Here is a 21,319-nt window from a genome sequence, read left to right as displayed (position 1 = left end):
ACAGGTGCGGGTCACAGTCAGCCCGGGGAGCATTCATCAGGACACAACGTTTTGGAACGTTCAGATGTGTATTCTTCATAACATATTTCTATCTGACATGTAGAACAAGGAATCATGTCAACTGGTCATGGCATTTCTATCTGCAACGTTCGACAATGTTTAATCTCTCGTGGACAGACTACGTAAACATAAATGGTTCCGTAGATCTGGCATGATTACAACAGGGTGCGTGAGATAATGAGCAGCATTAGTTCCGGTGCTTTGAATTAATCACAAATCGAATTTTGGAAGGAGACATTTGAACCACAGACTTGCAAAGCGAGAAGGGTGGAGCTCTTTGTTCCGGTTCCGATCTCTTCCTTTTACACATATGGATCCGGAACTTAATCAAGCATCTGACAATTACGCAAGACATCAGTTCTGGGTTACCCGGGATTAGACAACGTTTGGCAACTGAACGTGGCCCAGGTGAGAGATGGTGAGTGACAGACTCTCTAGCTTCCCGGGTCGGTAGTGTAGGAGAAGCGGCTGCAGAGCAGAGGAACATGGAACTTCTGACTGTGGTCTGTTATGGTGAAGACTATCTGCAGATAAACACAGACCACCGATGTGTTAGTAACCACTCAGCCAACCAATAGGAGTTACTGAATCATTTAGCGTTCAGTTAGCGATCGCATAGCTGACAAGGAAATAAACATAAGCTGATTCTGTAGATATAAAGAAATATTTATGTCTAACTTTATATGTCCGACAGTTATACATTTAAATACACATATTATTTATGATAAAAGCATTGAAGACTGTCTTCAACTAACCTCCACGTATGGGTAGAAAGAGCTCTCTCCCAGACTCCCCCAGTATTGGCCCGTCTCAAAGCGCATCTTGTACACGGCTGGAGTGATATTTTCTCTGGTGATGAGTCCTGGGCAGCGCCCATCATCATTCGTAGTCCTGAGAATAAATTATATAAAATACTGAATACATTCGACATTGGTTTGATGTCATCCTGAAATAAGCTTTGGCTCCTTAACATTTACTACCGGTATAAATGTAATATTTGATCATATTATGCAGCCCTACTGAAAGAGGCTGTAGGGGTGAATCTGAAATTGCTAAAATAAATACTAAATGTGTATTTGTCAATTAAATGGATTATTATGGAGCTGCTAAGAAATTATTGTGTTCATTTCCATTCTATGTCTGTTAACTGGTGCTACAGCACCCTCTGTGGTGAGGTTACCCTGTGGTGAGAAGGTTCCAGAGTGAAGTGGAGGGATCCATGCGATGCAGGCTGAGGGCCACGTGGGCTCCAGGGACGCCCATCCTGGTGTTCAGGACGTGAGTGGTCAGGGGGCAGTATGGAGCTGCCATCTCTGCACTCTACAGCGCATACACCGACAGCATAGTGAGTAAGCATTATGGACATATGGCAACTGTAACTTTGCACAATATATACAGAACGCTGTAGGCTAACTGTAGCCTATAAATTATGTATTATTTGGGTTAAAATATAAGGTAGGCCAAGCTGAACACTTAGTGTTTATGAGCTGAACAAACCCAACATTTGTTATATTGCCCATCTTTTACTTTCACTTTATTACTTTCAAACATTTCATAACAATCCTTCAGACAAACGAATGTCACACGCCAATAATGTAGATTTATAATATTGTAATACAAAAAACACTATTTCTAAAAATCAAAAGCAATATATTAGCCTACCGTGTATTCACCCCCCCCAAAAATAATCCTTTATGTGCTGTAATCGGCTGGTACTCATCAAATCAAATCAAATCAAATTGTATTTGTCACTTACACATGGTTAGCAGATGTTAATGCGAGTGTAGCGAAATGCTTGTGCTTCTAGTTCCGACAACGCAGTGATAACCAACAAGTAATCTAACTAACAATTCCAAAACTACTGTCTTTTTCACAGTGTAAGGGGATAAAGAATATGGACATAAGGATATATGAATGAGTGATGGTACAGAGCAGCATACAGCAGATGGTATCGAGTACAGTATATACATATGAGATGAGTATGTAGACAAAGTAAACAAAGTGGCATAGTTAAAGTGGCTAGTGATACATGTATTACATAAGGATGCAGTCGATGATGTAGAGTACAGTATATACGTATGCATATGAGATGAATAATGTAGGGTAAGTAACATTATATAAGGTAGCATTGTTTAAAGTGGCTAGTGATATATTTACATCATTTCCCATCAATCCCATTATGAAAGTGGCTGGAGTTGGGTCAGTGTCAATGACAGTGTGTTGGCAGCAGCCACTCAATGTTAGTGGTGGCTGTTTAACAGTCTGATGGCCTTGAGATAGAAGCTGTTTTTCAGTCTCTCGGTCCCAGCTTTGATGCACCTGTACTGACCTCGCCTTCTGGATGATAGCGGGGTGAACAGGCAGTGGTTCGGGTGGTTGATGTCCTTGATGATCTTTATGGCCTTCCTGTATGGTTTAGGTGCTTTCAAAGTCATCCCAAACCAGTTTTCCCCTCTATTGAAAAGTATGGCATTTAGAGTGAATTAACTGTAACAGATTTTAAGCACAAGTTCAAAACTCACAAGGTTATTCATATGACTAGGGCTGCTCTGTTTGCTGTTGTAATTGGCATATCTCGTTGGGAGGAACATCAGCATTTATTAACGGTTAAGAATATGCAAACATCCCAGTCACAAATGGCCCTTTAACATTTTTGGAAACAGGCTTGGGTCAAAGTGCACACTTTAGATAAGTCCTTAATAATGATAATATGAGGATGTTAGGCCTAAATGTCATTATTTGCATAATTGTGTAGCCTAACATCGGTTCAGTCAGGGTGAATAACATATGGCCTACTGCTCTACACAGGGGAGCAATCTTAAAAACATCCCAACACTGCTCTATAAGTTGCTTTATTTCCCTTTCAATCCAGTTTAGAAGCTAGTTGTATATAATGAACTGTGCATTCAGAAAGTATTCAGACCCCTTGACTTTTTTCACATTTTGTTACTTTACAGCCTTATTCTAAAGTTGATTACATATATTTTTTCCCTCATCGCTCAACACACAATACCCCATTATGATAAAGCAAAAACAGTTTTTGTTAGAAATGTTAGCAATAAAAATAAAAAATAAAAAAATAAAATAAATAAAAATAAATAATTACATTTAATTCAATTTAATTTACATAAGTATTCAGACCCTTTACTTAGTACTTTGTTGAAGCACCTTTGGCAGTTATTACAGCTTCAAGTTTTCTTGGGTATGACACTACAAGCTTGGCACACCTGTATTTGGGGAGTTTCTCCCATTCTTCTCTGCAGATCCTCTCAAACTCTGTCAGGTTGGATGGGGAGTGTTGCTGTACAGCTATTTTCAGGTCTCTCCAGGGATGTTCGATCGGGTTCAAGTCCAGGCTCTGGCTGGGCCACTCAAGGACATTCAGAGACTTGTGCCGAAGCCACTCCAGTGTTGTCTTGTCGGTGTGCTTAGGGTCATTGTCCTGTTGGAAGGTGAACCTTCGTCCCCAGGCTGAGGTCCTGAGCACTTTGGAGCAGGTTTTCATCAAAGATCTCTCTGTACTTTGCTCCGTTCATCTATCACTCGATCCTGACTAGTCTCCCAGTCCCTGCCTCTGAAAAACATCCCCACAGCATAATGCTGCCACCACCATGATTCACCGTAGGGATGGTTCCAGGTTTCCTCCAGACGTGACGCTTGGCATTCAGACCAAAGAGTTCAATCTTGGTTTCATCAGACCAGAAAATCTTGTTTCTCATGCATGGTCTGAGAGTAATTTTGGTGCCTTTTAGCAGACCGTCATGTGCATTTTACTGAGGAGTGGCTTCTGTCTGGCCACTCTACCATAAAGGCCTGATTGGTGGAGTGCTGCAGAGATCCTGGAAGGTTCTCCCATCTCGACAGAGGAACTCTGGAGTTCTGTCAGAGTGACCATTGGGTTCTTGGTCACTTCCCTGACCAAGGCCCTTCCCCCCTGATTGTTCAGCTTGGCTGGGCGGCCAGCTCTTGGAAGAGTCTCAAGGATGATCAATGGTAACAGGATGCACAGGAGCTCAATTTCGAGTCTCATAGCAAAGAAGGTCTGAATAATTCTGTAACATTTTTTAAATATATATTTTTTAATACATTAGCAAACATTTAAAAAAAAATGTTTGCTTTGTTATTATGAGGTATTGCGTGTAGATTGATGAGGGAAAAAATGTATAATACATTTTTGAATAAGGCTGTAAATTAACAAAATGTGGAAAAAGTTACAGGGTCTGAATACTTTCCAAATGTACTGTATGTAAACATTGTTGAAACTCCACTGTCTGTATTCTGTCTCTAAATGTTGTCTATCACTAGCAGCTGCAACAACATATCACCGAATAAAATTCTGAGTGTGTGTAAATGTACTTCGCAAATAAAGGTGATTCTGAGAGATAATCTTGCTCTCCCCATCCTCTCTGTAACACTCACATACTGTACACACACAGTTTACACAAGTTCCGCTGTGTCTGATATTGAGCTTTACAATGTTTGTTGTCCAGGCAGCATTACACATACTACAGTATTGCCTTTCATCCTGTTTCCCTTTATTACACACACAGACACGAGAACCAAGCAACTGATTCCTATTTTCCCTAACCACAAACTCTAAATCTGACTCCTAACCCTAATTGTAACCCTAAACCCTAAGCCTTAAATAACCTATTTTCTTGTGGGGACTGGCGCAATGTTCTCACTTGTCAAAAACTTCCTTCTGGCCCCCACAAGGATAGTAAAACCAAAACAAACAAACAAACAAACAAACACACACACACACAAAACACTCCTCCCAGAGGTGTTTTTAATCAATATGAAAATACCTTTACTACTGTGACAGTGTGAGTAGTGTTTCCACTTGGCTTCTTCATGAATGCAAACATAACTAACAAAACATCTAACACCACTGGAATTATAATAAACAATTATCATTGTTGTTTTCTTCTCGCTTTAAAAAACACAAACAAATAAAAAAAAACTAAAATAAAATGCTGGATTAAAATCGTACAGCTGACCTAATACAGTAAAGTTTTACAGTAATACACAATATTACACATGGACCGGGCCGGGGCCTCTCCTCAGCTCATAGCGCCAGGTACATAGAGGAAGAGATGGGCTACTGTCTCCTCATACCTAATACAGACAGGTAGTAATACAGCAGGGAGATAACATTACACAGACATAAGGGGGGGGTATCAACTGATGGACTCATGCTCTGGCAGTGATATGATATACATAAAACAAAGTAACTCAAGTCACCGAAAAACTATGATTGCGACATCTATAGTATGCTAATTTCAAATCCCCTCACTCTCTCAATATGCATGTCAAATTTATATAAACTGGTAATCAGAATGTTTTTCTGGAAAATATGAAGACGGACTAAAAAGAACATAAGAAAATTATGAATATAGATATTATTTCACTTTCCTGTTCTGGTTAAGAATTACACTCTACAGATAAAATGTGTGTGTAATCTAAGCTGATCTCAGTGGTGAATATCCAAGGGAGATACTTGATTTCTGATCAACTGTAATTACAGTGTGTCTGTGTATGTGTGCTGTTGATGTATATGTGGATATAGAATACAATGTAACCGGTTGGTTCGACAGGAGTGGGGCCTCTGAATCAGTTGTTGGCATGGTAACTTCTTGACAAGACAGATGTTCTCTTCCTCTATGTCTGGCACTCCTCCGTTTCTTCTCTGTTTCCATCCTCACATCTCATCCTCAGGGTCAGAGCTGTGGTTATTCATCTGTAACACACACACACTCAATCAGCAACAGTGTGTCAAAACACCAAAGAGTGTTTTGTTCAGGTAAGGCTCCCCTCTCCAGGGTGATTATACACAGTGATGAGGAAGGTCTGGAGGATAATAGTCTTCTATATAAACACCCACTCATCTGTCAGGGTAAGAGTATCCTGTCCTGCTTTCGTTTGTCCTATTTTCAATCTCTCTTTCTTTCGCTCTCTTGCTTTTACTCTCAGATGTTCTTTGTGTGTTTGAGTTGCATGTCAGTTATGAGTGTGAACTGTGCGTGGGTGAGATGAACCCAGAATGAGATCTTCAAGTCTCATGCTATTGATGTGTCTGTGTTACTCAAAATGACTGATGGCTATGGATTTGTTGCTCTTGTCACTGTTCTCTTTGTGTGTATGTGTGTGTGTGTTTCTGTGTTTCTGTGTGTGGCGATAAGCACTTTATTTCTGCTGCATGGCGAATCACTCAGACAACAGCTAAATCACAGCCATCCATAGGACATGCTTAGGTCCTCATGTTGCTCTGAGACAAGGAGAAAGCACTCCCACTCACATTCAGAGATTCTCCACACACAGACATCAAGCCAGTTACCGTGTGATCATCGTCGCTGGCCTCCCCCAGTTCGGGGCTCTCTCTCTGGATGCAGTGGCGTGGGGGGGATAAGGGGGAGGGGGAGCGGTCACCGCTGCTGGCGGAGGGGGGGTACGGTGACCCGGCCAAACTGCCCTCCCTCACGGGAGACCCTAAAAAACATGGCGAGAGAGGAAGTGAATAGGAGTGAACATTCACTAAGTTCCCTCTATAGGGCAGATAAGTGTTGGTGTGCCTGTGCTCACTTTCAATCTAAACCATCGATGGTCAACTTCAATGCACTATTTGACAGACGAGAGGAGAGAACAAGAGTGACAGGATTAGGGAGAGATGTGGAGAGAGTGAGAAATGGGAGAGGTGAGAGGGAGACAGAAAGGAGAGATGAAGGAGTGGGGGACTGAGTGGAGGAGGATCGTAATTTACGCTAGAATAAATGAATATGAAGATGAGATCAGTCAGTCAATCACCCAAAGGCAATGCACACAGATAAGAGATAGAAAGGATAAGATGACACACACACTTTTCTTTATTTGTCGGTACAGTATGTGTGTCGTTGAAAGGGCAAAGGTGCAGCTTGTCCATGTGGCCACATGAGAGCAGCAGCTACAACACTTCCCTGTATGACTTTGTATTTATTCTCCCATAAGCCTTCTTTCGCCATTGCTGTACTTCTCACTGTCATTCCTCTGCACTGATTCATAAGAACTGTACAGTTGAAAGCACACACTGTGGCTTCCCCTATCATGCTTTACTGCTGTTTCCCCTGTCCACTCCCCTGTCTCTCTTTCTGATTGGTTGTCTCACCTGTGTGGTCCCGCCTCTGTGTGTCCATCCTGTCCAGGTTGTCGAGCAGCCCGTCAATCTGTGTCTTTATCAGGGTCAGCTCCCTCTTAATGACCTGCAGCTCCTCCATCCGCACTACAAGGAGGGAGAGGTTGAGGGAGGGAGGGGGGAGGGGTATAGAGAATGAGAAAGGGGGAGAAGGAAGAAAAGGATCCAAAGCAAGTTTCTGTGGGTGTTGGTAATATGGACTATCAAGGTGATGAGGGTGGGTATTAGAACAACATATACACTGCCTATTGGTTCTGCTCTGTTGATTTGGCCTAATAATGCGACCTGATTGGCTAGGATCCATTAAGGAAAGAGGCTGCTATGGAAGTGTTTTAATGAGAGAACCATCTTGAGTGTAGTGTGTGACTGTGTGTGTGTGAGTGTGTGTGTGTATTACTCACACTTGGCCCTGTTGGAGCTGGTGGAGTGGGCTCTGGAGCTCTTGGAGGGGGGCCTGTCTCGGCTACGTCTGTGCCCAGAGGAAGTGGAGGAGGAGCGGGGTCGTTTGGCCAGGCTAGGTCCCTGGGACAGGGGAGGTAGGGAAGCTGGCACGCGCTGGTAGTCATACATCCTGAAGAGGGAAACATCCATACACACTGTCATCCAACTACAAGTACTTTGTGTAGTATTGTCAGTGTGACTAGATGTGTATGTGTACGCATGTCAGAAAAGTACAGTGGCAGGATGTTTGTGAGTGAGTGTGTGAGCAAGCAAGCATGTGTGTGTGTTTGCGTGTATGGACAGTGGTTGGATGGATGTGTGTGTATTTGTGAATGTATGTCTCCTATGATGAAGGACACAGAGGGAGAGGGTTGACAGGATGGTGTAATACGATCTGACAAGCAGAGGGAATATACACACACATACAGAATGTGTACACAAGTGAGAAAATAATAAGAAATAGTATCTGATAAGGTGAGGCAGAGGATATCCAAGATAGGGAATGAGGAAATGAAATTGAGCAGGTTGTAGACCCCTGATACTCCTCACACAACCATTATAGTATTACCCTACAGGTTGAAGACCCCTGGTACTCCTCACACAACCATTATAGTATTACCCTACAGGTTGAAGACCCCTGGTACTCCTCACACAACCATTATAGTATTACCCTACAGGTTGTAGACCCCTGATACTCCTCACACAACCATTATAGTATTACCCTACAGGTTGAAGACCCCTGGTACTCCTCACACAACCATTATAGTATTACCCTACAGGTTGTAGACCCCTGATACTCCTCACACAACCATTATAGTATTACCCTACAGGTTGAAGACCCCTGGTACTCCTCACACAACCATTATAGTATTACCCTACAGGTTGAAGACCCCTGGTACTCCTCACACAACCATTATAGTATTACCCTACAGGTTGAAGACCCCTAGTACTCCTCACACAACCATTATAGTATTACCCTACAGGTTGAAGACCCCTGATACTCCTCACACAACCATTATAGTATTACCCTACAGGTTGAAGACCCCTGGTACTCCTCACACAACCATTATAGTATTACCCTACAGGTTGAAGACCCCTGGTACTCCTCACACAACCATTATAGTATTACCCTACAGGTTGAAGACCCCTAGTACTCCTCACACAACCATTATAGTATTACCCTACAGGTTGAAGACCCCTGATACTCCTCACACAACCATTATAGTATTACCCTACAGGTTGAAGACCCCTGGTACTCCTCACACAACCATTATAGTATTACCCTACAGGTTGAAGACCCTGGTACTCCTCACACAACCATTATAGTATTACCCTACAGGTTGAAGACCCCTGGTACTCCTCACACAACCATTATAGTATTACCCTACAGGTTGAAGACCCCTGGTACTCCTCACACAACCATTATAGTATTACCCTACAGGTTGAAGACCCCTAGTACTCCTCACACAACCATTATAGTATTACCCTACAGGTTGAAGACCCCTGATACTCCTCACACAACCATTATAGTATTACCCTACAGGTTGAAGACCCCTGGTACTCCTCACACAACCATTATAGTATTACCCTACAGGTTGAAGACCCCTGGTACTCCTCACACAACCATTATAGTATTACCCTACAGGTTGAAGACCCCTGGTACTCCTCACACAACCATTATAGTATTACCCTACAGGTTGAAGACCCCTGGTACTCCTCACACAACCATTATAGTATTACCCTACAGGTTGAAGACCCCTGGTACTCCTCACACAACCATTATAGTATTACCCTACAGGTTGAAGACCCTGGTACTCCTCACACAACCATTATAGTATTACCCTACAGGTTGAAGACCCCTGGTACTCCTCACACAACCATTATAGTATTACCCTACAGGTTGAAGACCCCTGGTACTCCTCACACAACCATTATAGTATTACCCTACAGGTTGAAGACCCCTAGTACTCCTCACACAACCATTATAGTATTACCCTACAGGTTGAAGACCCCTGGTACTCCTCACACAACCATTATAGTATTACCCTACAGGTTGAAGACCCCTGGTACTCCTCACACAACCATTATAGTATTACCCTACAGGTTGAAGACCCCTAGTACTCCTCACACAACCATTATAGTATTACCCTACAGGTTGAAGACCCCTGGTACTCCTCACACAACCATTATAGTATTACCCTACAGGTTGAAGACCCCTGGTACTCCTCACACAACCATTATAGTATTACCCTACAGGTTGAAGACCCCTGGTACTCCTCACACAACCATTATAGTATTACCCTACAGGTTGAAGACCCTGGTACTCCTCACACAACCATTATAGTATTACCCTACAGGTTGAAGACCCCTGGTACTCCTCACACAACCATTATAGTATTACCCTACAGGTTGAAGACCCCTGGTACTCCTCACACAACCATTATAGTATTACCCTACAGGTTGAAGACCCCTGGTACTCCTCACACAACCATTATAGTATTACCCTACAGGTTGAAGACCCCTGGTACTCCTCACACAACCATTATAGTATTACCCTACAGGTTGAAGACCCCTGGTACTCCTCACACAACCATTATAGTATTACCCTACAGGTTGAAGACCCCTGGTACTCCTCACACAACCATTATAGTATTACCCTACAGGTTGAAGACCCCTGGTACTCCTCACACAACCATTATAGTATTACCCTACAGGTTGAAGACCCCTGGTACTCCTCACACAACCATTATAGTATTACCCTACAGGTTGAAGACCCCTAGTACTCCTCACACAACCATTATAGTATTACCCTACAGGTTGAAGACCCCTGGTACTCCTCACACAACCATTATAGTATTACCCTACAGGTTGAAGACCCCTGGTACTCCTCACACAACCATTATAGTATTACCCTACAGGTTGAAGACCCCTGGTACTCCTCACACAACCATTATAGTATTACCCTACAGGTTGAAGACCCCTGGTACTCCTCACACAACCATTATAGTATTACCCTACAGGTTGAAGACCCCTGGTACTCCTCACACAACCATTATAGTATTACCCTACAGGTTGAAGACCCCTGGTACTCCTCACACAACCATTATAGTATTACCCTACAGGTTGAAGACCCCTGGTACTCCTCACACAACCATTATAGTATTACCCTACAGGTTGAAGACCCCTGGTACTCCTCACACAACCATTATAGTATTACCCTACAGGTTGAAGACCCCTGGTACTCCTCACACAACCATTATAGTATTACCCTACAGGAAAACAGTGCCACTGGATTTGGAAGTCTCACCACATCATGTGACAAAATAGATAAACAAACTACAAATGACTAATGAGTGTAATGACTACTAATGACTGAACATACTGAAGGAGAGGCGAGGTATGGAGGGATTGAAGGAGAAAATGGGAATGGAGATGAGATGAGGAGAAGGGGAGAGATCTACTATGTGACAGAAGTTAGATTTGGATCAGTCTCCACTGTCAGTCCCCCTTCCTCACTCATTCCCCCATCCCCTAGCTCCGTATGCCCATCTATAGCTAAATCTAATTGGTTCTGTCAATAGCCAATCAAATGCTCTCTGGCAGTGCAGCGAAGCAGGTGACAGGAGAGAGTGTATCACACACTCACTATATAGCAGTTACAGAAACATGAGAGAGTGTATGTTGGATGTGCGTGTGCGTGTGTGCGTGTGTCTGTGTGGGATTGGAGAGGCCAGAGGCTGTGACAGAGAGAGGTGGCGTTCAGCCATGGGGAAGGACACATGTCAACCTACTGTTAAAGGCTAAAAACGAACCAATAAAACCCCAGAAAGGGGTCACAGGAGCAAAGCCAGCCAATCAGATTCCTCCGAGGGGTCAGAGCTAGCCAATCACACACACCACACACTTTACAGGAGTCAGCACTCCAATCAGATAACAACCATAGGCTGTAAGTCAATTTAGTCTTAGCTTGACTGGGACCTATGTTAACCTGTAGGCCCTATAACCACAGCTTTAATGAAAGTCTTCCACTCTAAAATGAAGTACAGGACTGCCTACCTGGCTCCAGTCTACATTATCTAAGGGCTGGCTTTCATCCTAACTTAAGCTCTGCCACCTAATTAAATCCTACGAGTCAGACTGAGTCACATTCCAACCTGAATGCCTTTCATATGGTATCTGCTTACAGCATCAGAGAGCCATTAGGGCTGAGAGCCAGACAGACAGAGACCTGGGCACTGGCTCTTGTTCTTAAAAACTGAGAGAGAGGAGGGAGGAGGAGGGGGAAAAGGAGGGTTGGAGCAAAACAGAAAACAAGAGCGAGAAGGACACACCACCCTCCATACACACCAAGAAGATCCTGCACCACCAGAAACCCACCCCAGGAACCATAGCCCTGTTATCCAGTGCCCTGAGTGTAGCCTACAGCAAAGCAGGGCTCAGAGACTCATGGACAGATTGGTTATTGTTTATTTAAATGTCCTATGTAAGCCTGAGTGGCCTTTACACAGGCAGGGCTGTGTGGAGATAGCCACCCTCTCTGCAGTAAGGCTCCAGGCAGAGTGCTGAGGAGAGAGAAACACACTTTAAACCAGCTGCAAACAGGATGCCAGTCGGGAAGCCTTGAGGTGTGATGTCAGTTTGGGTTCAGTGATTGAGCTGTAAATCGCCGAGAGAGACACGACTTTAGCGTTCAGTTGAGGAACGTGTGTTACCCTTTTATTGAAATATATCTCACACTTGAGTTCCCTTGTCTCAGGAGAATGTATTACCAGTATATAACCAGATACAGCCACCTCACTGTGCATAAAGTATATCAACCGGCCACCAATGTAGTGAGAGGGTTGGGACCGTTGCCTTTCAGCAGAGACGCTGGGAGACTAAAGACTTATGGGAGTTTAAAGTCCTTTAGTGGAGTTTGCAGTGTACTGCTACTGTCACGCCCTGGTCTTAGTATTTTGTGTTTTCTTTATTATTTTGGTCAGGCCAGGGTGTGACATGGGTTATTTATGTGGTGTGTTTTGTCTTGGGGTTTTTGTAGGTTTTGGGATTGTGGTATAGTAGAGTTGTCTAGGTAAGTCTATGGTTGCCTAGAGTGGTTCTCAATCAGAGGCAGGTGTTTATCGTTGTCTCTGATTGGGAACCATATTTAGGCAGCCATATTCTTTGAGTGTTTTGTGGGTGATTGTTCTGGTCTCTGTGTTTGTGTGCACAAGAGAGGGATGTTTCGGTTTTTCACGGTACGTTTTTGTATTGTTCGGTGTTATCTTTATTAAAGATGTATCAAGATAACCACGCTGCGTTTTGGTCCGATCCCTGCTACACCTCTTCAGAGGAAGAGGAAGAAAACCTTAACAGCTACAATGACTTGGAAGTGTAGTTTCAGAGAATAGGAGCTCGCGAAACAGACAACGAGAGAGTGTAGATGTGTGAGGATTAGAGAAAACAGAGCGAGAGTGTGTGTGTGTGTGTGTGTGTGTGTGTGTGTGTGTGTGTGTGTGTGTGTGTGTGTGGATTAGAAGAGAGATTATAAAAGAGGCTTTGTCTCTGCCAGAGCTGTTATCTGTGTGTAGAGGCAGACATTTTCTCATATGCACACAAACAGATGTACAGACACTAACACACACAAGCTGGCGATGTATCTAGCCAGCCACGTAGGGCAAAATCATGTACCGTGTTTGAAGCAAATTGAAAATCAGTGGTGAGGGGTTTTTCCTGTGTGAAGACAGAAAAATGCAGAGCGTGGCAAAACAACAAAATGCAAAGAAAAGATGACAGCGTCAACTCACAGCTACAGTACTGTGTGTGTGTGTGTGTGCGGAACTCGTGTATGGACATGTTTAACTAGAAGTCATTACATTACATTTAAGTCATTTAGCAGACGCTCTTATCCAGAGCGACTTACAAGTCCCCACAAGAATAGTAAACAAACAAATTTGACCAACTGGGGACATTTTGTTAGTCCCCATGAGGTGAAATGCTATTTCTAGGGGGTTAGAATTATGTTAAGGGTTGGGTTAAGGTTAGGGTTAGGGTAAGACTACGGGTTAGGGTTATGGTTAGGTTAGGGAAAATAGGATTTTGAATGGGACAGAATTGTGTGTCCCCACAAGGTTAGCTGTACAATACTGTATGTGTGTGTGAGAGAGATAAAGGGAGGTGGAATTGTAATCTCTATGTCGGACAGCCTGTTTCTCTAACCACCCTCCTTACACTCTCTTATTTTCTTTCTGCATGTTTGTTTAAACTGAAGATAGAAACAAACAGAGGACGTCCTCAACTCTTCTGTGCATAACTACATCTATAGCATCTGACTGCCTCTGAGTGCATTCACACAGAGGACAACAAGGTTGTTCAATGTGTGTGTGAGAGAGAGAGCACTCTTTATTCAAATGTGCTGAGTGCTGTGTTTATGAATGAGCCGTGTCACCTTCAGTGTGCCTGATGGAGGTGGAGAGCTCCCATAGCAATTACCTGAGTGACTGACCTGGGTGACGAACCAGACAGAACTGGACTCAACTGGACTTGGCATAACTGAGTCAGACTGAAAGGCATTGAGCAAGACTGGAGTGGACTGAACGGGATTGAACTGTGACCTGGGTAGGGCCTTACTAAACTTGAATTAATTGTGTTGAACCGGACTGACTGTCAAATTCTGGCTTGGAATCTGAACTGAGGTCATGATCTCTTGGCTGGAGCTGTAGCGAAAACACTCCACAGCTCCATGTCAAAACACAGTACCATCTACAGTACAGTACCGCTGGAAAGTGAACAGGTACTTTATGGCAGTTTTCCAGCCTACAGTTAATTCTCTATATGCTTCAGTTACTGTAATGTAGCCACCCTGACCCTGTGGCTCTGCTGTGAGCCACAGAAAACTAACCTGAGCTTTAATGGAACTTGTAATATAAGCTGCTGCACTTAGAACAGTTTAAGCTGACTCATAATTATTAGAGACTCAGTGAGGGTTAGAGTGGCTTACAACCTGACTGGATTCCTTATAGAGGCCACACAGCACATATCAGCTCCCTGTGTGTTTTGTGTGTGTGTGTGTGTGTACGCTTGCACAGGATGTGGGTTCATGTACAGTATGTGTGTGTTTGTTCATTCATATGTGTGTGCCTCAAGCACCTGCCAGGCCGAGTGGAGTGAAGATTTACCAAGGTACGATTAGTGGGCAGTGACAGGCAGCTCTGTTAGCAGAGACATATGACTGACAGCTCATTGACAGGCAGGGGGAGGAGGGAGAGGGCCAGCAGGAGACAGGGGAGACAAGAAGGGTTAAGTGTGTGTTTTAGACTTTTCCTTTGTCCGACTCTGAAAATTCAGGGTTTTTGTGAGAGGTGCGGTGCAGAGCGGGCTGACAGTACCTGTCATAGAGGTCCTCCTGATAGCACTCATAGTCCAGGTCATAGTCAGATCTGCAAAGAGAGAGGAGGTGGGGGAGGGGAGAGAGAGAGAGAGAGAGGGTGGGGGGGGGAGTGAGTTGACAGTGGCCTGACACAAAGGCTCACAACTGTCTTCACAGCTGACTGACAGAGGTGTTACTGACACACACACACACACACACACACACACACACACACACACACACACACACACACACACACACACACACACACACACACACACACACACACACACACACACACACACACACACACAAAGACATCCTATGTGAAAGCAGAGGCTGATGAAAAACTGAAAGATCAAACAACATCTATCTATGATACAAGCAGCCTTTCAGATCTGTTCCTCATTAGGTGAGCTAAATATGCCATCAGAGATATTTCACTCTGTAAGCAGGCTGCTGGAATAGTGTGTACATAGTTAGAGCAGGGCTCTGGCAAGTGGAAGGAATATGCTATTCATGATTTCTAGCCAGCTGGAAAAAGACATTGGATTTGTTGTGCCACAGCACCCAAGGTGAAAAATCCATAGAAATTGTCCTGCGTTATGCACCAATGACCACAGGCTGCGCACTATGTGCTTCTACATATTCCAGCTCATTTACTGTGAAGTTGGACTGTCAGGTGTGTGTGTATATGTGTTGGAGTGTATGCACCCATCTGTGTATGTGCCTGTGTGTGTGTTTGTGCATCTTTGTGTGTGTTTGATTAGACTCAACTTGCTCACACCTTTCCCTATAATATATGGGCAGAGTTTGCTGTAGGTTGTAGTTTATAGATTACCCTATACGGTTTGGTGTGTAGAGCAGGCCAGGGCAGGGAGAGGAGTGACACTAAGCCTGATGGTAAGTAGCTCATACCCTGGTGTGTAGTTAAATAGAGCTCAGCATTTCTCTGTGTTTAATCCCTGCCTGGCCACTGATACCCCAGCCCTAAAGTCTACACGCACACGCATGTAAGTACGCATGCACAAGCATACACACACATGCACGCACACGCAAGCATACACACATAGACATTATCAGCAAACACCCTCCACTTTTGCTTTCTGTAAAACTTTCAACCATAGAGAAGCAGTGTATTTATAGGTGCCTGAAAGGTGACTCATGTACCCATACTAATTCCTATTTATTACACATATGTTTATTCATTGTATAAATAGAGCCATCACGATGGCCTCTACTGAATCTAATACATGATCACCTCAAAGTGAGTAGCATACAGTACATGGGTTCATCAGAGGCTCTCAAACAGATGGATCAAACCAGACACACACGACATACAGATGACACACACACACAAAATCACACCCACACACATGAATGACAGACACATAACACACTCTCGTCCACACACACACACACACACACCACACACACACACACACACACACACACACACACACACACACACACACACACACACACACACACACACACACACACACACACACACACACACACACACACACACACACACACACACACCTAAAGCCCCTCTGTCCTATCTGTCTCAGCAGGGGGCTGAGTCTCCGTGCTGTAATCATGCTGTTGACTGGAAGAAAGTGATGTATCAGTAAACATGTCAGGAAGTACAGCAGGAGACTAAACGTAACACTTTTTCACAGCTAAAAACATACAGTACACACATGCATGAGTGCAGACACACAGACAGATGTGCTGCACACACACACACACACTTTCTCTCGCTCGCTCACTGTATGTAAATGTGATTCAGAATGTAGCAACCCTGTCTCTGAAGTGTTGAGATAACTAGCAGTGTTGGTATAAAAGTGTGTGTTTGTGTACCTGAGGTGTGTGTGTGAATTCCTAATGAATTCTCCTCCAGCTACCCGCAGCCAAACTGTTTCTGGTTTTCTCCCCTCGTCTGAACACACACACAGAAGACAGTTGGTTTTTCTGAGCTCCAGATTCTGACAGCTTCAAATAATCTGTAATAAGTGTAAACATTTACGCCTCATCACGCTCTTCCCCAACTTTGTTTTATGATTTAGCTTGAGGTCTGATCAATATGCAGAAAGCCTTCTGTTATTCTAAATAACGGTAGGCCTTTCATGTGAAATGGTAGACATCTATGTTTCCAGCTATCCCCATTTAACACGATGGAAACTTAGTCCTCTGTAGGGGAGCACACTCTGGTTAAAGGTTTCTTTCCATGTCCATATGTGTATGTGGGTCTGCACAGTGCAGGGTTGGCTGTGTGGATTAGGGTTTACAGTATGTGCGTTGTACTACTGAACCAAAACAAAACCTCTCTACTTAGCCAGTTTGAAGACCCTGACAAAACCGTTCTCCTGAGCCACCATTGAAACTGAACTTAAGCAGAACCTCTCCACTCAGTCTGCTAATATGACCCAACTGAACACAACCTCTCAACCTCTACCCACAGATCCCCTGTGCTCAGCAGAACACCATGAGCTAACAGATCTGGCGGCCAACAGAAGTTCTGTGATCAGGCAGGGAGGAGAGACAAAGTGAGCAATCGGGAGAGAGAGAACAGCGCCACGGTCCCCAGCACAGATGAGGGGCTCTGTGTCCTAATGGGGAACTCGAGCGGAAGAAAATAACAACTATTTGCCAAACTCTCACAGCAGGAAAACTAAGACAGACTGACTCACTAACTCTCTTTCTCCCTCTTTTCCTCTATCATTTTCTCTCCCTGCAGCAATGTTCTAGTTGGTAATCTGTCATTTAGCACTGGGAGGAGAGAGAGAGAGTCAAGACAGAAAACAATTGCCATTTCCTCTTCTATTATCCAACCCATCTTCTGTTATTAGAGTGGCTAAACTCTTCAACCAAGTCTGAGACAAGCAGACAGACATGTCAGGTATTAGTGCCTTTCTGCAGTTTGAAAACATAGGAGACCATACTGTGCATTACAGTATCATCATCCTTTTAGCCAAGCACTTCGGAGAGGCATTGTGATTGTAACACTACCTGCCTGGTGAAAAGACTGATTCCCGGCTCCAGAATGGTTACCATGACCAAAATGACTGCTGGGAGACCATAAATCAGTGCTATTCCCCTAGTGGGGTTGTGGGGGTACTTCAATGGGGTAGCCAATTTTTTAATATATTTTTAATGCAATGAATTGAAGGTTATTTATTGATGTAAAATTCGAAATGTACCAATTTTAAGGTCTTAAGGTTTAAGGTTAGATTTGGCGTGGGATCACTATAATATTTGGGGGGAAAGAAATGGGGTCCCCAGAAATTCTGGCAGAAAAATGGGGTCACCGCTGAAAAAGTTTGAATACCACTAGACATAAACAGTATCTATTAGAACCACAGCACATCTCTCGACCATAATGTTGAGCGATTAGTGCTTTTTTGAGTTTCGGTTCGATTCTAAAAAAAAATCAAATTTTTTCATTTCGGTTTCAAATGACTTTTAAAAATTAATTACACTGCGTTATGTGGGTTGAATGCTCTAACAACAGATAATAAAACAAGTCCCATGATGGTAGTACATGACAATTACTACTTATCATTCATTCACTTTACTTACATAAAATATTTTAGTTGTGTATATTACATTTGTTTTATTTGATGACTTTATTATTTCATTCCAAGTCATCCTCTCATCTCTATAGAGCTGTTTCCTATGCTGTCTGACAAAATCACTATTTTGGATTTTATTTTTTTCCCAAAGTAAATAAGGCATATACTTTTACAACGGCTGAATACCAACTATCAATCCCTTATATCATGTATTTTCAGAAAGAGATACCTAGTAAGATGTTGGTTTATTACTCAGCACTACTCATACAGCAACACAACCACCTGGAGTAAACTAATCACACTCTGGATTGTCTCTTTAATGACATAATGGTCTCTGGAATGGAAGCTTTGTTGCATAGACAAAGCAAGGTGCCCCTGCACACAAGAAGCTTCCATTCCCCCTGTCGCAAGGTATTTATAGCTCTATAGAGCTGCTGCCTATGCTGTCCGACAAAATCACTATTTTAGTAGTTCTTCAAAGTTAATAAGGCATCATTTTATGACTGCTGAATACTAAATATCAATCACTTAGATCATGTATTTTCAGATAGAGATACCTCGTGAAGCAACTGCTCTCTATCTCTCTCGACCATGCATCTGTGCGCTCACGCATAGATTGGACAAGTAGGCGAGCAAGGGATTGTGGTCATTGTAGTTAATTACCACGTTTTCAGCACCAAACTAGTAGAATATTGGCCTGTTGGAAACTCCAACTCCCTACTACATTGCACAGTTCGATCTGATTTATTTATAGAGAAAATGAGCTTTGAGCTCACAGAAAAAAATGAATAAAATGGAATTATAATAACTGAACCAACATTGGTCAATAAGTTGTTTATAAAACAAAAAATAACTGACATTTCTGTTAATCGCTCAGCAATACTCAACCAGCAACAGAACCACCTTAATAAGTAAACCAATCACACACTGGTTCTCTTTAATTACATAATGGTCTCTGAGTTTGTGAGTGGAAACATGTATTTGAGAGAGAGAGAGGGGTAGCTTAGTGAAGGGTAGTGTGTGTGTGTGTGTGTGTGTGTGTGTGTGTGTGTGTGTGTGTGTGTGTGTGTGTGTGTGTGTGTGTGTGTGTGTGTGTGTGTGTGTGTGTGTGTGTGTGTGTGTGTGTGTGTGTGTGTGTGTGTGTGTGTGTGTGTGTGTGTGTGTGTGTGTGTGTGTGTGTGTGTGTGTGTGTGTGTGTGTGTGTGTGTGCAGGGACAGCCAAATGGACAGCGGGGTCACTAGAGGCTAATTTATTTATTTTCATAATTTCTCGAGTGCCCCGGCAATCCATTAGACATGGCTGGATACAAATCATCTCACCTTGCTGGTCGCATAGCGTGTGCATGTGTGTGCGAGCGCAGATGTGGAGGTGCTGTCTGTGGTAAGCATTGATACTTCCCCCTGTCAACATACAGCGTATACTCACACATCCCTACATACACTATATGTTGATATAAACAGGATGCCATGATCATCAATCCTTTTGATCAGGAAACTGGCCTCATGAGTATGTGCTCATTGCTCTTAGGGGATTAGCCTAGGGAGGAACATGCACCCTCATCTACTCTCTCCACACTAACAGCCAAGTCATCCCATGGCATAAGGACACAACCTTACTTACTCTCACTCCAACTCCACCAGAAACAAACACTCTCATAAATATCCTCCCCTCCTCCCCCCTCTCATTCTGTCCCAGTAGTTTGGCGTCATCAGTGTAATGGTGTGTGTCAAGTGTTCATATAGATCTGTGTTTGACGAGCCCCGGAGAAGAGTGAGCACAGTCCCATGTCATCCACAGGATGGATTGCAGCTCACAAAACAAATGCACACACGAACGCACACATGCTTTCTCACGTTCTTCCCCCTTTCCCCTTCCTTTTCCTTTTCTTTGTCACATTCTGACCTCATTTGTTTTGTTATTGTCTTTGTTTTAGTATGGTCAGGGCGTGAGTTGGGTGGGTTGTCTATGTTAGTTTTTCTATGATTTGTTATTTCTGTGTTTGGCCTGGTATGGTTCTCAATCAGAGGCAGCTGTCAATCGTTGTCCCTGATTGAGAACCATACTTAGGCAGCCTGGTTTCACTTTTGAGTTGTGGGTGATTGTTTTCTGTTTTGTGTCTGCACCAGACAGGACTGTTTCGTTTCGTTCATTCTCCTTTGTTATTGTGTTTAGCGTTCTCGTGATAATAAATTATCAATATGGACACTTACCACGCTGCGCATTGGTCCTCCTCTTCTTCCACCAACAACGGCCGTTACATACCTCTTATTCTCTCTCTCTCTGGTTTTCACTGTGATGGTTAATTGCTCATCTGGCTGGGGAGTGGGGCAATGGGCCAGACAGAGCACATATTTATCTATTCCAGAGAGCCGCCAAGCCCAATCTGCCCCCTCTGCCCAATCACATGACAGGGGGAAGGGTCAGAGGGCATTTTGCCCAATCACACGGCAGGGGGGATGGGTCAGAAGCCACAGAAGTGATTTCAGGGTAATAATTGTTCTGCTGTTCCGGGTTGTTCCATGAAATGAGACCCTTTTGCGTCACTTTGATATTTTAAGTACTAATTGTGCCCCAATATTGAATTGTAAAATACTGTTATTAAATAAAGTCCCCTTAAATATAGACCACATGGATAATTCAATAAATATGATTTTTTTTATATGAATAAAGGATTGCTAAAATGCCAAAATTCAGCATTTGACATTTCACTTTGTGCACCCTAT

The 21,319-nt window shown here is 43.4% G+C and overlaps 1 protein-coding gene and 1 long non-coding RNA gene across 4 annotated transcripts in view; one reads left to right on the top strand and one right to left on the bottom strand.

Annotated features, from left to right (window-relative positions):
* The first annotated feature begins 292 nt into the window (after window positions 1-292).
* Window positions 293-20,799, top strand: LOC118393922 (uncharacterized). The gene is made up of 3 exons (XR_004827655.2): window positions 293-478; window positions 1,220-1,405; window positions 17,485-20,799. It is a non-coding gene; the product is annotated as an uncharacterized LOC118393922 (long non-coding RNA).
* Window positions 4,828-21,319, bottom strand: part of LOC118393920 (C-type lectin domain family 18 member A-like) — a 120,729-nt gene continuing 104,237 nt past the window's right edge. For 2 of the 3 annotated variants that reach the window (XM_052462304.1, XM_052462305.1), the window contains 5 exons: window positions 15,037-15,087; window positions 7,630-7,799; window positions 7,202-7,315; window positions 6,398-6,549; window positions 4,828-5,800 (listed from right to left, as the gene is read on the bottom strand). In XM_052462304.1, coding sequence (XP_052318264.1) covers window positions 5,762-5,800; window positions 6,398-6,549; window positions 7,202-7,315; window positions 7,630-7,799; window positions 15,037-15,087 — 526 coding nt within the window. In that variant the 3' untranslated portion in view covers window positions 4,828-5,761. The remainder of the gene's footprint in view (window positions 5,801-6,397; window positions 6,550-7,201; window positions 7,316-7,629; window positions 7,800-15,036; window positions 15,088-21,319) is intronic. The other variant, XM_052462306.1, reaches the window with a different exon arrangement.

This window comes from Oncorhynchus keta, chromosome 14 (genome assembly GCF_023373465.1).
Source record: "Oncorhynchus keta strain PuntledgeMale-10-30-2019 chromosome 14, Oket_V2, whole genome shotgun sequence".
NCBI lineage: Eukaryota > Metazoa > Chordata > Actinopteri > Salmoniformes > Salmonidae > Oncorhynchus > Oncorhynchus keta.
The sequence above is the reverse complement of the archived record's forward strand: the minus strand, read 5'-3'. Positions and strand labels throughout refer to the sequence as shown.